Source organism: Lepisosteus platostomus, chromosome 1, assembly GCF_059453375.1.
Source record: "Lepisosteus platostomus isolate fLepPlt1 chromosome 1, fLepPlt1.hap1, whole genome shotgun sequence".
Classification (NCBI taxonomy): domain Eukaryota; kingdom Metazoa; phylum Chordata; class Actinopteri; order Semionotiformes; family Lepisosteidae; genus Lepisosteus; species Lepisosteus platostomus.
The window spans coordinates 5135077-5150958 of record NC_142611.1 but is presented as its reverse complement, the minus strand read 5'-3'; the positions used below and the strand labels follow the sequence as shown (position 1 = coordinate 5150958).

General features: G+C 35.0%; 1 protein-coding gene across 5 annotated transcripts in view; it reads left to right on the top strand.

Annotated features, from left to right (window-relative positions):
• Window positions 1–15882, top strand: part of wdr17 (WD repeat domain 17) — a 43772-nt gene extending 27890 nt beyond the window's left edge. For 3 of the 5 annotated variants that reach the window (XM_088644515.1, XM_088644504.1, XM_088644487.1), the window contains 17 exons: window positions 155–304; window positions 850–980; window positions 1880–2005; window positions 2818–2973; window positions 3550–3614; window positions 4110–4242; window positions 4537–4628; window positions 4860–4959; window positions 5805–5944; window positions 6417–6437; window positions 7204–7315; window positions 7872–8013; window positions 8912–9014; window positions 9100–9201; window positions 10440–10538; window positions 11016–11199; window positions 12258–15882. In XM_088644515.1, the coding sequence (XP_088500641.1) occupies window positions 155–304; window positions 850–980; window positions 1880–2005; window positions 2818–2973; window positions 3550–3614; window positions 4110–4242; window positions 4537–4628; window positions 4860–4959; window positions 5805–5944; window positions 6417–6437; window positions 7204–7315; window positions 7872–8013; window positions 8912–9014; window positions 9100–9201; window positions 10440–10538; window positions 11016–11199; window positions 12258–12377 (1976 nt within the window). In that variant the 3' untranslated portion in view covers window positions 12378–15882. Of the gene's footprint in view, window positions 1–154; window positions 305–849; window positions 981–1879; window positions 2006–2817; window positions 2974–3549; window positions 3615–4109; window positions 4243–4536; window positions 4629–4859; window positions 4960–5804; window positions 5945–6416; window positions 6438–7203; window positions 7316–7871; window positions 8014–8911; window positions 9015–9099; window positions 9202–10410; window positions 10539–11015; window positions 11200–12257 lie in introns of those variants that run through there. The other 2 variants (XM_088644494.1, XM_088644524.1) reach the window with 2 other exon arrangements.

The window sequence follows — 15882 nt, the reverse complement described above, 5'->3', positions numbered from 1 at the left end:
TGCTCTGTTATTTCTCACGCATCTCACCACTCTTTGTGGTTTCATGCCTGTCCCTCTGAATTTCCATTTTGACCATTACCCATATCTAAATGCTGGGTGTTTTTCTATTGGAAGGGAATATAATTTATTTTTATTTCTCTCCTGCTGACCGTAGGTCTAACCTGCCACTCAAGTCGTCCGTTTACAATGGCATCGTGCTCTCGGGATTCCACTGTGAGACTCTGGTCACTAACTCCTCTTATTGCTCCTCTTCTGGTCAACATTTTAGCTGACCACAACTGGGACGAGATAATTGGTAATACTGGTGAGTTTCAACATTCATTTTTGCTCACGACTTTCTGGAACTGGATCCCTTATGTTATCGCCCTAACTTCATAGGTACATAAGAACAGATACAAACAATACGAGGAGAGCTGTCACGTCTAGCCAGTTTGGTAGCTAGTAGTTAACTGATCCAAAGATCTCCATCCACTCATTTCTTGAAGGAAGCCAGTGTAGCACTATCAGGTACATGGCTAGGTCACATCTTCCACTGACACAGAACCCTTTGCGGAAAAAAGCAACTCTGTTCCTCAGTTTTGAATGCACTTCCACATGCTGTACAGTACATTAGTTTCAGCTTGTATCCTCTGGTCCATGATTCACTGTTGAAAGTGAAGAAGTCAGCTGGCCTGACTTTATCAATGCCTTTGTGGATTCTGAACGTGTATCAGATCCCCATTTAGTCTTCTGTGTTCAAGAAGGGTTCAAGAATGAAAAGACATTCCCTTAAGCACCTTCTATCTAGCTTTTTAAACAACTATACAAGTTCTATGCAGCTCAAGTATACTATTTATTTTTTCCATGCAGATCGGGCAATGGTACCTGGTGCACAACCACTTCTCTGTGGCAAAGTTTCTAGAGATATCAAACAAGAGTTGGATAAACTCACAAGCAACAGTCGGGTAAAGAAACTGAGATGGTTTTCTGAATGTTTTTCTGTAAGTATTTTGTTAATTAACAGGTTTATTTGACACTTCTCCGATAACTCTGCATGCCAATAAATGTTAAGATTTTCTTTTGTTATGGTAAAAGCAATGCAAATGTATGAGAGCTATTGCCACATACAGTACAGTCGAAGAGGAGAAAACACAAATATGTTCTTACTTTTGCTGTAGATACTGTACAGTACATACCGGATAAACTGCCCATTTCTGCAAAATCCTTGAAAATACCGTATCAAATTTTCATTATCCTTCAGATCAAGAACAAGCAAAAGTAAATAGTTTGGCATACTAAAACTTTGGCATGAATTAATTCAGAATTGACCTAGTCTTTAATCACAGATTAAAAACCCTGATGGCTGATGGCAAATTTAATTGATAGAAGATGATCCTTGGAGACAGTGGTGTCCTGGAAGATTATTCCAGCACATTTTCATCCCAGCTCAGCTCTTTTCTACTCACCCACTAATTAGCCTTAGTAAATTTCCTAGTTCTCATGATGTTAGTAATTTATGAGTTCATGAAACCAAGTGGATGGCTCTAGTACTAGTACTTTATGTACTTTATGATTACCTACCTTATGATTATATGTGTCAACTGTGTTTATTGTGACAGGCATTTTCCTAAACCAGGTTGTATGAGTGCTTATACTGTACATCACAATAACAGATTGTGAAAGAGAACGTTTAAGGAGCCTGAGCCCATATGAATTTCTATCACTGTGGCAGATATGGCTTTGTGAAGAAAAACATAACTTTGAGAACTAACCTCCAATAGCTTGAGTTCTTGAAAGCCTGTCTGAAAAAATAATCCAGTCTTTTACTGTAGTTCTGTAATTCTAGGTTAGTTGTTTTCATTTTCTGAAGTTTTTTGTTTTTGCCTTTTTAATTGAATAGCCACCAGGTGGAAGTAAAAACCTCTGGGACCTCGTTGCTGTGATCAAAGGCCAGGATGACAGTCTGCTTCCTCAGAACTACTGCAAAGGCATCATGCACATGAAGCATTTGGTTAGATTTAAAACTGTGAGTAAAAACACACAGAGAAGCATTCTTGGGAATGAAACTTTCAGAAAAAGTATTTTTTTTCCGCTGCCCACTAATAGGGTACTGTAGGCTTGTAAAATCTTGGCTGACTGTACGGTATTGACCCCTGACTTCAACTGGCATCAGAAGATTTGGACAGGATCGGAGCGATTCATTTACTTTTGTTCCTAATGGAGTCACATTAACTTTGCCTGCTGCCTTTTTCCTTTGTTTTTGTTTGTAATGAACAGTTCGTATGATGTGAAACTCCAGTTGTGTAGCTGCATGTAGCTCAGGAGAATCATTTGTTGTACCTGCGGATCATATGAACTAAATAGTTTATCAAGACAATTTATAAAGTATACAGTATTATGTAATTTGACTCAAACACTTTGTGTTTTATTAAGACTAATGGCTCTGTAAAGACTAGGTCTAGTGATCGCATACACCATTTCTATGTGTTTGATTCTGTAATGTATATTAGTGGTTAGCGTGAGGAAAATGAGACAGGTCAGCATCATCTCTCTTGGCGAGAACAATCCCAGTTTATTTCAATTGAAACTCTGTTCAATCCCATCCTATGCACTGTCAACTTTATCACAACCTCACCTGCCAGAAGAATCATAAGAATAGGGTGAGACTCTAGCTGTTCCTGCTTCTCAAAGAAACCTTATTAGGTGGGGGATTGTGATATTTTAGCACTAACCATAAACATGAACACGTGATACCAGTGATGGGCAATATGAATGTTCTGTGTAACAACGGTGTATGTACGGTAGGTGGTATAACTTTTTGTTTATTTTTCTCTCCAGTCAGAAGCCCAGGAGCTAACCATAGTAAAAATGTCCAAATTTGGAGGTGGTATTGGAGCACCTAGCAAAGAAGAGAGGCTAAAGGAGGCAGCTGAAATTCACCTGAGATTAGGCCAGATTCAGCGATACTGTGAACTCATGGTGGAGCTCGGAGAGGTACAGTACTGTAAACATGCTGAACACGATGACTGAATTCTGAGGGCAAAATTCAATGTGCTCTTTTCCCTTTATGACAGTATAACCATTATGTATGACTCTTACTTAGTCTCACAAATATTTAGCTATAGTTTCAGTGATACAAGACTTTAGTATGGGAATATACATACTGTATAAGATGCAGTATTTTCTTTCTGGGGTGTTATTTCTTCTTTATTACAGTAGTTGTTAGATAGTTGTTCTGCCTAATTTCAAATTTAAAAAAAAAAAGAAAAAAAAGAGTTTACAGAAGGACTGTGGTTATGAGTCCCAATACTAAGACACATGAGAAATGAAATGTGTGAATATGTGTGCTCTTTAACTACATATTCACTGTAGTAAAGAGCAGTAAAGGCATGCTAATACTGGAGATTAGAAAACAGCTAAACTATAATAACACATCTGTAAAATTACAAATAAAGTAAAAATAAAAACAAAAGTAGCAACACATAAAGCCAATATTTTTCTGTTCGTTTCATATGAAAAAACTGTTTTTGAAAATATATTAGTATTTTATTGTGAAATATTTTGTTGTAGTGGGACAAAGCTCTGTCTGTGGCTCCTGGTGTGTCTATGAAATACTGGAAAAAACTTATGCAAAGGTATTTTTAATATATTAAAACATTTGAATCTACTGTATGTGCATATGTATTAAAATCAAAATAATTGATTAGGTATGTGATTAAGAAGTGATTAAGTGTGCTATTGTTTCAAAGTGAAACAGAAATTGATTATATTTTGAACTTTTAAGGTATATATGTACAGTACAGTGCAAAAAAATGTTTGTGAAGCCCCAATGTAATTATGGAAATTACAGTTCTCTACCATGATACCTTTTTTTTCTTTAATCAAAATGAGAGTTTTCTTAAATAAACAAAGATTTTATAATTATGACTTTAATTTTTTGAGATACAATGGTGTATGAAGTAGACGTCATCAAGACAAGTTTTAACCTGAATTAATTAACTGAATTCCCTAGTGAATGAGATTCCACATGATGAAATTCCATTTGAAAACTGACAAACGTGTATCATATACTGTATGTACATGTACTGTATATCTTATTACACACTTTAACATGCTTGTTGTTTACATAGGAGAGCTGACCAGTTAATACAGGAGGAAAATGATGATGTTATTCCATACTGCATTGCCACAGGTGATGTGAAGAAACTGGTCAATTTTTTTACTTCAAGAGGACAACTTCAGGAAGCATTGCTTGTTGCTCAGGTAGAATTGATATAGTTATGAGCACGATCATACCAAACACAAACTTCAGTGACAAAAAAAATCCTAAAATAGTATAAAATGCGTTCTTTTGCTTTTGGAGTTTCAGCAAAAGTTTAAATTTCATAAACCCATTTTCATCTTCTGAACTACTGATTTAGTGTGTTGAACTCACAGCTTTTGCTCTATTTCACTGTTTTCAAATATGTGACCTATGGATAGTTTTCAGTAATCTAACTATAAAATATCAGTTTGCTGTTATGGTTTATTAATATTTGATTTTTTTTTAACAAATAGGCAGCCTGTGAAGGAAACATTCATGTACCACAAATCTCTTCTGTAAATCACTCTCCCAACACAGATGATAGCAACATGGAAACATACAATGGGTACGTTTCGTGGTTTTTATAGCTAAACGTTTTATACTGTACAGTACATGCAATATACTGTATAAGATGTAATACAAAATAGCAAATTTGAGTATATGAAGAGGATTTATTTCAAATTATGAAGAATAAAACAAATGTATTGGAAACAGAATTTTTTCATGTGACTGCCCTTATACTGTCTGTGTATAAAATATGAGATGCTGGTTCTGAAGGAGCCCTCATGTGTTTCAGATTGTTACATCGAGTTAGCAAAGAGCTTGCAGAATGGTATTTCCAAGACGGGCGAGCGGTCTTGGCTGCATGCTGTTACCTGGCAGTAGATAATACTGAGGTAAATTTATTTCATACTGTACCTATCCTCTGAGTCCGCCAAATTGATATTGGATCACACAACATTTTAATTCACTAAAAGATGTACAGTAGCTAATGAACATTTTATGAATTCATTGTGTCAGTGATTGAAGTTGTATGAAGACTGCCCATCCAGTTCATTCTAGTTATAGAAACTCTTTCATGAAAAAATGAGTCTTTGTATTTCACCTTAGACAGTTTTAAAAAATGTGTGAATTGGAAACAATGCTTTTAAGAAAAAACATATTCTCATAGACTGTCTGACATGACAGTTTTTTCAGGATGAGTTAAAGCAGCTTAATACTGCTGGTATTGTAACAGACATCCAGACAAACTTCAGTTAGGATATCCCTGATAGTGTTTTGAGGCTGAGATGGAGTGTATCACTTCCCATCAGTAATTAGGAAGCTTCCTTTTTTTTTAATTGACATGGGTGCTTGGGAGAATTCAAAATAAGCAATGTCTAAAATAAACCAGTTATTAAATAAATATAAATCACTTGAGTGATTGGTGCATTTAGATTCACTCACATGCATCTAACTAATCTGATATTTTTTAATTAATTTTCAGTATTTGTCCAACAGTGTATCAAAAATATATAGTCCTTGCTTAGCAGGGTAATTGTACTGTATATTAGATCACCACATTTCTGCCTTCTGTACTATCCTGTACAGTATATCAAAGTGAGCCTGCATAGTGAGAATACTATGTATTCACCAGGACATTCTGAGACGATTTAACCTGTTGCCCTTTAGAACAGGACATGATGTAGAGTGTGCAAATGCAAGCAGGTCTTTCAAGAAAATCTCTCCTCTTTTGATAAAGTTGGCGATGGCCAGTCTGATCCGTGGCAACGAGCTGGAACTAGCTGTGTGTGTGGGAACTGTGCTTGGCGAAGATGCAGCACAGGCAACACATTATGTCCTGGAACTACTTGCAAGGAAGTACATGACAGCCATTACATGGTAAGAGCCTTGTGCTTTGTAGCAGCTTTGTTCATTCAATAAGAAGGGCACTGGTTGTTTCTAACCGCTTATCAGAAGGAAAAGCTTTTTATGACAACTTATTTTCCCCAAACGATGAACTGTACAATATACTGCAGATCATCATGTTAGTAAGATAAAAAAATAAATGTCATTTTGTTGGATTTTTATACAATTATTTCTTTTAAAATGCTTTCATTGTCAGTCATACAGTATATTAGCAATGTAAAGTGGTTAAATGCTGAATCATATACTCAGTGCATAAAAGGGAAACGTTTTTTTAAAAAAAACAATAAACAATTTTACAAATTCTCATAAAATAACTTTTACTCTTAAATAACAGGGTGTTTCCAGTGTGGATCATTCTTTGCTGTCACTTTCATAACTTTTTTTTTCATTTTTCATTGTGTTGAAAATACATTTTTGGTGTTCATTATGTTCATTTTCTTTTTAGCTTTCCATCTGTTGGAAACAGGTATTTTATTCATGCGTGATAGAAAAGAACAGATGACTAATGCATGTGGTGTATTTTTAATTGAGAAGTTCATGTTGTTGTCTGCATCTAACAAGAATGTAGTAATCCCATTCAAGCCATACCAGCCATTTATAACATCATACTGTTTCTAACATTTAAAAATACTTATGCAGAATTTAATTTCGAGACTGTATTTTATTTTATCTACATTTCTGGAATTAACATCTTAACAGGAGAGTTTTCAAAACAATTTGCTTGACTGCAACACTTGTTTCCAAATACATTCATTTATTTTCTCGTTCGCACGGGTCTTTGTTTTATAATTGTTAGATTTGAGTACTGAGTACAGTATGAATTTAAAGTACCGTTGTGCTCCACATAAAACCCACAAGGGTTTCAGTCAGCTCTGCACTTACTGCACATTTGACACTTTAATCCTGTGCTGGGCAAGCTGCTGGGACAACGAGAGAAGACAATGTTTTTTGTTTGTTGGATTTAGTACTGCATTAGTATACAGCTGCTCAGCTGTGTGATGATCATAGAGAAAGTATTGGTGCTAGTGCACAGCTCGTATGCTAAATTCACATGTAGATTGCAACTGACCCATCATGATTTAATCATCATCATTTAATGCCTTTATATATAATAAATGAACATTTATTATAAAGCACTTTTTTAGAGCATGGTAAGGCAACCTCAGAGAACTTAACTGTACTGTACTGTACTGTACTGAAACTAACTTCATGACATTTGCCTTTCTGTTCAGGGACTTAGCTGCCAGTTTACTGCAAATGATTCCAGAAAATGAAATCTTATTAGTCAAGCTCTGTGCTTTCTACCCAGGAAGCTCTGCAGAAATTAATGATCTACATGAGAAAGTAAGTGATGTTAATTGTGTAGCTGTGAACCAAAAGTATTTGCTCAAACTTTGAAAAGCTCGGCCATGCACAGTAAGTGGAAATGAATCAATTGGCCTAAATTAGGTTTTTGTCAAACACTGATGTTTCTGAATAGTTTTGAACTCTATTTTAATTCTTGTTTTTAACAGCCTTTGAGTTGGCCCAGAATCTAATGTTCACATGATACCTAACTTCAACCATACATCCAGCCCTAACCTTAGTGGCAAACTTAACCCTGCTTATTTCATGAATAAATGAGTGTTTTGTTCTTAAATTAGAAAAACTAAATTTGATGTGCAGTTCTTTTCTATGTCACATGTTGTGATGGATCAAATACTGTAGATCCACCTGTTAGCACACAATTATCAATAACCTAAAAAGGAAGCAAAATACATATTGTACAGTAGGTATTGTTTGGTTTTAAATACTTTATCATTATTTTACCTGGGCTTAGGACATAGCTAGTGCTTATAACAAAAATGTAAAAAAAGAGGTTTTACATTGTTTTTACCAATAACATTTTTTCACCTTTTAGTGTAATCTGCCAAGTTTAGAAGAAAGTGTGGAATTGGCAGAAACAGCATACAGTGATGGAGAAATCTTCCAGGCTGTCAAATACCATCTTCTGAGCCCACAGCCTGAAAAAGCCCTTCCAATTGGCATTCAGTTTGTTAAAGGTACTGTATGTACAGTATCTTTTTGAACATGTCTGAAAGAGGAATTATGTAAGCGTGGCATAAATTCCAAACATTTCTTTTAAGAATGAAGATTGTGTGCTAAGACATTTAATAGACTGCATGTGACAGGCACATTGTGATACATTGTAGGGGTCATTGTATTAGCCAGATGTACATTTGCCAAGGAGTAACTTAAACTTCTTTTAAGTTACCTCCCTTGTTACATGTGTTTTCAAGCTATTTGTTTTTTCTGTTAACATGATTACTACAGTATTATATTAACACTACTAATCCCAGTGTTAGTCATGGCTTGTATTATTTGTTCAAAATAACAGTCACAAGATGCTTGTGATGGTCAAATCCGTGTAAACAGGTTGTCCTTGAACATGCTTTTCTGTTTGTGAAACTGAAGATAAAACTGCATTTTTATGGGGACAGATACAAAATAGGTCTCCATGCTCAGAGCAAGTTACAGAAGAAACATGCTCCTCTGAAATCTAGATAGAGCAGGACGTTTGCCAAAGCAGAGGATTTGGTTTTCTGTCTAGAGACTGAGATTTAATCTCTGCAGGGGCAAGAAAAGCTGCTTTTCACACCTGTATATATATATCTATCAGTCTGTCAGAAGCTGTTTGAGAAACTAGGTATTGGACATATAGTTCACATCACAGCTTTGAATTAAGTCAGGACAGTCTATTCCTAGCTTGTTCAAATCAGCAAGAAAACCTCCAGTGGAACAGAAGATCAATACAAAGGATTGACTGACTACTGTTTGCTTATTTCCAAGCAAATGTGGAGATACAGTGACAGCACAGAAAATATGATCTATCGCAAACCCATTGTCAGTTTACATACATTTACAAATGTTCTTTCTTTCCTTCATTCTCTCACTCAATAGATCAAATAAGCAGCTCTGACTGGACCTTGGACTCAGTTTACCCCATTCTTGACCTTCTTAGCTACATTCGTACTGACCGGCTTGTGCTCCACAAGTGTAGTGAGTAAGTAAGCAAAGGATCATTAAACATGTGTTAACCAGGTTGGGCTGTTTCACGCTATATTGTTCTTTCTCCTTCTTCTTTTTAGGGACCGTAACGAGCTGCTAATACTGTGTGGTTACATTGGTGCTTTACTGGCAATCAGAAGACAGTATTACAGTATTGTTCCTGCACTTTATGAGTATACAAGGTGAGTATAAAGCACTTTAAAAGTACCCACATGTCATGTAAGAAAAAGCACTCCTGAATTAAGTGTATTATACAAGTAATAGTATTTTATAATCTTTAAATGTTTGGCTGCAGCCCATTCATAAAAACAGATGTAATTTCCATATTGACTCATTAAAACACTGTGGATGTTTTTTCATGTCATTCATAAAACCACCATCTGGATAATGTAAATCTTGTCTGATGGCAGAGATGATGGTAAAGTGCACTGTGGAAATGACTTGTAGAGTTCATGACACAAACATGACACAAAACCACAGGAAGTTAAAATGATCTGTTTAAGAACATAATTCACATGATTAAAACAAATTGTGAGTAACACTCTAATTATCCTTGTTCATTGTAGAGACATATCAGAAATAACGGCTTTCTTCATTGTTTCTGGCATACACAGAAAGAAAGAAATGAGAAATTCTTAGCAGGATGTTACAGTAACTCAGTGGTACACACCGGACATGATAGTTATATATACAGAAGAAAAAATGCTTCTAAGTGACCCTATGTGTTAAAGCTTAAAAGCAAAAGAAAATTTACAAACAAGAGGAGAGTGTTCAGTCCACCTTGCCTGTTCGGTTGAGAATCAGAGCTACAGTAACTCCCTCAGTCAAACTGATTTTTACCTACTGTACAATACCCTCAGCAATGTAATTGCTCACAGATTTTACAATATTGTACATCACTGATGCAATTCACATGATTAAAATGCACTAGTAATTGCTGGTGTCCTAACAAAGCACCTGTGATCTGCGTGCTGCCATCAGTTCCCCATGCTAGCATTTATCAGCCATTTTTTTGGAAACAAAAAGAAAAGATGATCTAATAGTATTGTCTTCCTACCAGGTAATGCAACTAGCATACTAGTAAATGCTGTTTATGAATTAGAAACAACAACAAGCTGGCCACAGCCTTTACCACCAGGGTATAACAGTAGTTTTTATGAATAACTTTGCATACCAGGAGAATGAGGACCATGCATGTATTCCTCCAAAATACCCCCAAGCAGAGCCAGTTGTCATTTGATATGTTGCAGTTTCCACAGTGGCTCACAGCAGACATAACCCTGGGTCAGACTGCCATCCTGGGCTCTTGCCTGATGAGGCACTGTGCTGTGAAATAGACTTTACCATTGTTATACTCTGCATTTCTTTTTGGCTTATTTTTTTCTGTTTAGACTGCAGTGGCCTTTGTTCCTTTTTTCAGCCAGCTGATGAAAAGGCGTGAAGTGTCTGTCCCTCTGAAAATCGAGCAGCTCTCAGTGGAGCTGGATGCTTGGAGGGCATGCACACAGTCTTTAAACAAGTAAGCCAACCCTTAAATCAATATTTTCTTCCAGACACACCTCTCAAATTCTGTTCACTAATCCAGTCCCTTTTTTCCATCAAGAAAATGAGCTTTCGTCTTCAACTCAACCTGAAAACCAAGAATAGTCTCCACATTACTTGAGGATAATAAAAGCATCTTAATTCAAGCCACCAGACCTCCACTATAATACCTCAATGTGCCATACAGCGATTAAAAATTAAGGGCAACAGAAAAAAACTACAGATACTTTATTGAATAAGTAAAATATACCTTTTGGTTACCAATTATGATTGTTATCCATCTATAATCAGAAAGCTGCTTGTTCCTGACAGGGGTCCCAGCAGTTCAGAGCCCAACATCAGTTGCATGTACAGTAAACTGAAACTGAATGCATCGCGTAGAACAACACAAATTTGTTTTCAGGGCAGGCATGCCTTTTTGATGCATTCAGGCTTTTTTCCTTTGCTTCATTAGGTCTCTAGAGGACGTACCCTATACACCTCCATCTGATGCCCAAAGAGAAGTGTATGACATTTTGCTCAACAGGATTAAAGAAGAACCCCTCAGTGGATTGGTGGGACCTGACTATGTCACTGGGTCTAATCTTCCCAGCCACTCTGATGTCCAGATCTCTTGTCTGACAGGACTCAGGATACAGGTTTGTCAAATAATTGGAATATACATATTTTATTATTGTATTGTTTTTCAGCTTTTTGCATCTCAGATTCCAGGTACGGTACAAAGGTAACGTTCCATTCTTGTGTCTGCTGATATCCCAGTATCACTCTGTTGTTTGGATCTACTAAAAAGAGGAACATGAGCGAATATTGATTTTCATATGCTTATTTGTCAGGCTAATCATTGAATTCACCCAGAACTACACAGCTCAGTTCTCAGTCAGCTCGTGTCTCTCGATTTTTCTCTGAGAAACTTTGAAAACATGACATTTAAAACTGGAGTGTGAAGTTACTGATCTAAATTTGTGAACATCTCTGAATCCACATTTAATTAGGTTGGGTGGTAAGTGCTTTATTAACTTGTGCGGCACTGTCTTTATGAAAAATAAATATTATCCTGATAAATCTTGTTATGTTTTCACTATAAAATAACATTCAGTTTTATTGTGTCCTTACAATATAAATTGTTTTAATGGCAGTAACTACTGTACCTTTTGTGCAAGATCAGACCTTCATACATAAAACACCAAGAAGTGGCTTGAATTTTACAGTACAGGAAACTTTCTGACCTTTATTTAAAACTAAAAAACTTTTATTCATTATACACACAAGACTTGTTAATCAAATGTAACTCTTCTTAAAAATACTAAATACCAGCTTCAGGTTCTCGGAATCCTTGTCTGAAATACTACTCAGTGACACATACAGTATACACAAAACTTATTGAGTAAATCCCATGTGAAAATGCATACTAAACAATTATTCAAGTATACAATACGTGATTATACACGATTATACATGATTATACCTACAGTATATTCCAATTCTTTGAGTCTTTCTTTAGCTTCAGGCAGCTGCTATTGCAGTCTTTTCCTAAAGCCATTTCTCACACTCTGTTACTGTAAAGATAAGACTGCAATATTCAGTCAAAATGTTTATTATTTCTGTAGTGTTAATAACACCTCTGTAAAAAAAAGTTAGAAACAGAGCTGTGCAACATTTAAGTGAAATCTTAACTGTTTTGTTTTCTTTTGTTCAGGGGCCTGTCTTTTTTCTTGAAGATGGGAAATCTGCAATTTCACTGAATGATGCATTGATGTGGGCAAAAGTCAATCCCTTTTCACCTCTAGGGACAGGAATTCGCCTCAATCCCTTTTAAAGAAAGAGCATAAACACACATTTAGTTATTTATTTTTGTTGCATTTTTAGAGGCTAATGGCATCTTAGCGCCCAATGGTTACTTAAAGGAAAAATGGGTGATGAATCATTAAAGCACAGCAGGGAAAGAAAGAACTGCAGTGCTAGAAATCCTGCTGAAATTACGAACTTAAAAAAAACCCATTCCAAACACAAGCAGCAAAATATAGACTAAATTGCTGGAGGGACTGTAATGTAATGACAATATACTTTGTATGTAATGTTTTACTTTTATTTCATTTTCAATCACATAGTGCAAGTAAAACCCGTCATACAGTAACAAGCATTCGTTTACTGGACCTCAGCAGTAATCGTCTGCCTTGCTGTTAAATGCAGGATAAAATGTCTTGATCTCTTCCATTTCCAGTGAAAGAATTCCATTTTTTTAAGCTGATTGAGTTTTGGCTGTGAACAATAAGAATACAAAAAAAATCTAAGTCCTTATGGGTTTATTAAGTTATCAGTTTCCTCCTTTATTTGACCATCATTTGAATTTCAGAGAGAAATTCAAAACTAATTGCGCAGATAGACATCAGAAATAAAATTCTTTAAATTGCCCCCTGGTAACATAATGTCCCCTAGTAACCAGATTTCAAATATAACTGGATGTGTTAAAATCTTTGTAATCCTAACACAATTAGATAGATTGTAATAGCCATTAATAGAACTTAGGAGAGAGCATTAAAATTTGTTCACCTGAGTAATTTTTTTAAAAAAACCAATATTTTATTATTAATACTGTGGATTCACTTCAGTTGCCTGTATTATAAAATAGCATAACTATGTACTGAAAGAATTTGTCATTTACATTACAACAGTTACAAAGTTGATGAGGCCATTTGCTTTTACAATCTGTTTGGTTTTCAAAGTTCTGTATGAAACTGTAATGAGGTAAAATAATCTTGGTTATTACTGGACTATATATATTTAAATAACAAATAATTGGACAGATAACTCTTACTCTGAATTACAGAAAAGGTTGACAGACGATGAAACACAGCAGTGCCTAGTTGTGTGGTTTGAAATGAAATACATCAAGTCAAAACATTAACTGAAAATATACTGTATTATTGGGAACATTTTCATTGAACAATCTTGGTGTGAATCCTTAAATCTTTATTTTTACAAAAAAATATAAATAATATATTTTAAAAATCTGGCACATTTTAGTCGTATAATATAAGCATATAAGATACTTTTCTTATTAACTGTGAAAACTGATCACTAGAAATCTAAATCAAAAGGGCAAAATTCTAAAAGCTGTTAAGCATCTGTTACTATATACTGTATACATGAGTATTATGTACATATCATATAGAAGTATAGATATTAATAGGAAGACTTTTTATTATGTTTATAAACCACTTTTCATCCCAAAGAATCCCAAAGCACTTTACATACAGTATAGGAGGAGAATCCTGCAATCTACCAGTGAAATGCAGCACTCATTTATAGGAGGTAGAATCTTTACTATATATGCATTGCATTTTAGTAGACCACATTTTTCTGTCCCAGAGCTAAATTTATACAGGAAAATTGAGTTTATTTGGAGTATATTTACCTTTTTGAATAGAGTCTCGGAATTTTTAGCGGTTAGGCAGTCCTAACCATGTAGTCAGGAGCTGAACATCTTATGTGACAGACAGCACTTCCAACAGCAGAGCGTGAAGCCGCGGAAAACCAGGGTCTGAGACAGACAGGTTTCGCAGACGTCTGCTCTTTATTGTGCATGTCTTATAACTGACAGAGAATGGCAAAAACCCGACAAGGCACCTACAGTAAGTGCCATAACGCAGTACCCCCTAACATAGGTGGAACAGCGTCATAAACCCAAACGGACGCTGTGTGTCGACATAACACAGAGACCCCCCAGTCACCTTTAAGGGGCAGTGGTTTGGAAATTATTGTGCCGAGATAAGAGAGCCACCTTCTGGTCCACAAACACCAGCAATCCATTTTCCTTCGAGGTTTCCAGTCTCAGCAGTGAAAATAACATTTTCAGAAAATGTAATATGAAAAATTCCATCAGCTTCATCAAGTGACAAATGACGATGTTTTACATTCCTTACAAGTTAAAAAAAAGTCCTTAATTCTTTATTTAAAAAATGAACATACACCACAAACTCTGTACTGTACTGTATATACAGTACAAAAACATCTTTTTTTTTCACATTGCCTAGAACAAAAGGCTTACATAGGTTTTAGTTAACTTGTGTGGATCTGTGTTTTTAGTTATTGTGCAGTAATAAGACTAAGGTTAAAAAGGTTTGGAATCAACTGTGAAAGTTGTGCCTTAATAAAGATGAAAACATCATTGAGAAACATCTTCAGTTTTACTGCTGTAAAATAAATTATCAAAGGAGCAGAACATTACAAATATGAATGTATTATAGATAGGAACGGAAATTGATCATATTTTTTACATTTTTAAAAAAATATTCAGTCACTGATTTTAAGGTTTAGAGACAAAATTTAAATGCTGTTCTGGCTATTCTGAAAAATGTGCAACACCTTTTTCATCATGTAATATTCTGGAGAAAAAAACAGCTGCCAATAAAAATTATTGCATAACTTAATTAATTTCATCTCAAAGTTGTCTTTGTAGCTTCGTTTACAGTATGACATTCACATGTGTGCTGTCTCAGCATGGAACACTGTTGTAGCCCAAAACTATATACTGTATAAGCCATTACTTCCAACTGAATGTACAAATGCTGTGCTTTACTTGGTCAGTCAAAACAATATGTTGTTAATAAAAACTGATTGAAGGAAACAAATCTTAAATGGAAATTTTTGAAAATTTTGGGTTTAAAAACCATAATAAGTAATCTAATCATGGTACATTTTATAATACAATATTACAACATGGCCCAAATCTTTTCTGGTGTCCGTATCCAACATTAACTAAATCTACTGTACTTGGCTGTTTGCCATATGAAAAGTAAGGATGTGATAGTTTCTACCTTTCAATGTACTGTAACAGTTTGAATTAGACTTAGAGATTTAATTAGAATGTCTCAGATGCTAAAGAAGCATCCTAACACAGGCATTAAGCAATAAATTTAAAGTTTGGATTGCCTTGGCTAGTATATTTCTTATTATTGTGTCTTGCAATTTTTGGCTATATTTCTTTTTTTTTAATGGTGATATACTGCCGTTTATGTACTACTGTACTTAGGGTATTATTGTCAAACTATAACCAATACCAGTAGTTATTTGTATATTATTATAATAACCCCAATGGGAATGTTTTTATTGTACATTTTAAACACAATTTTGGACAATGTAATCTAAAGTAAAATTTCACCTGCTCAATATAAAATGCTTAAAGTTAAAGTTTATCCTTGATATCATGAAAATACTTAAATTAATGGTATGATATAAAACATAGACATTTAATTTCTGGAGACAACAGTTGGATTTTCATGGTGCTTTGCACAATTATTTAAAATGGAAATGAGATAATA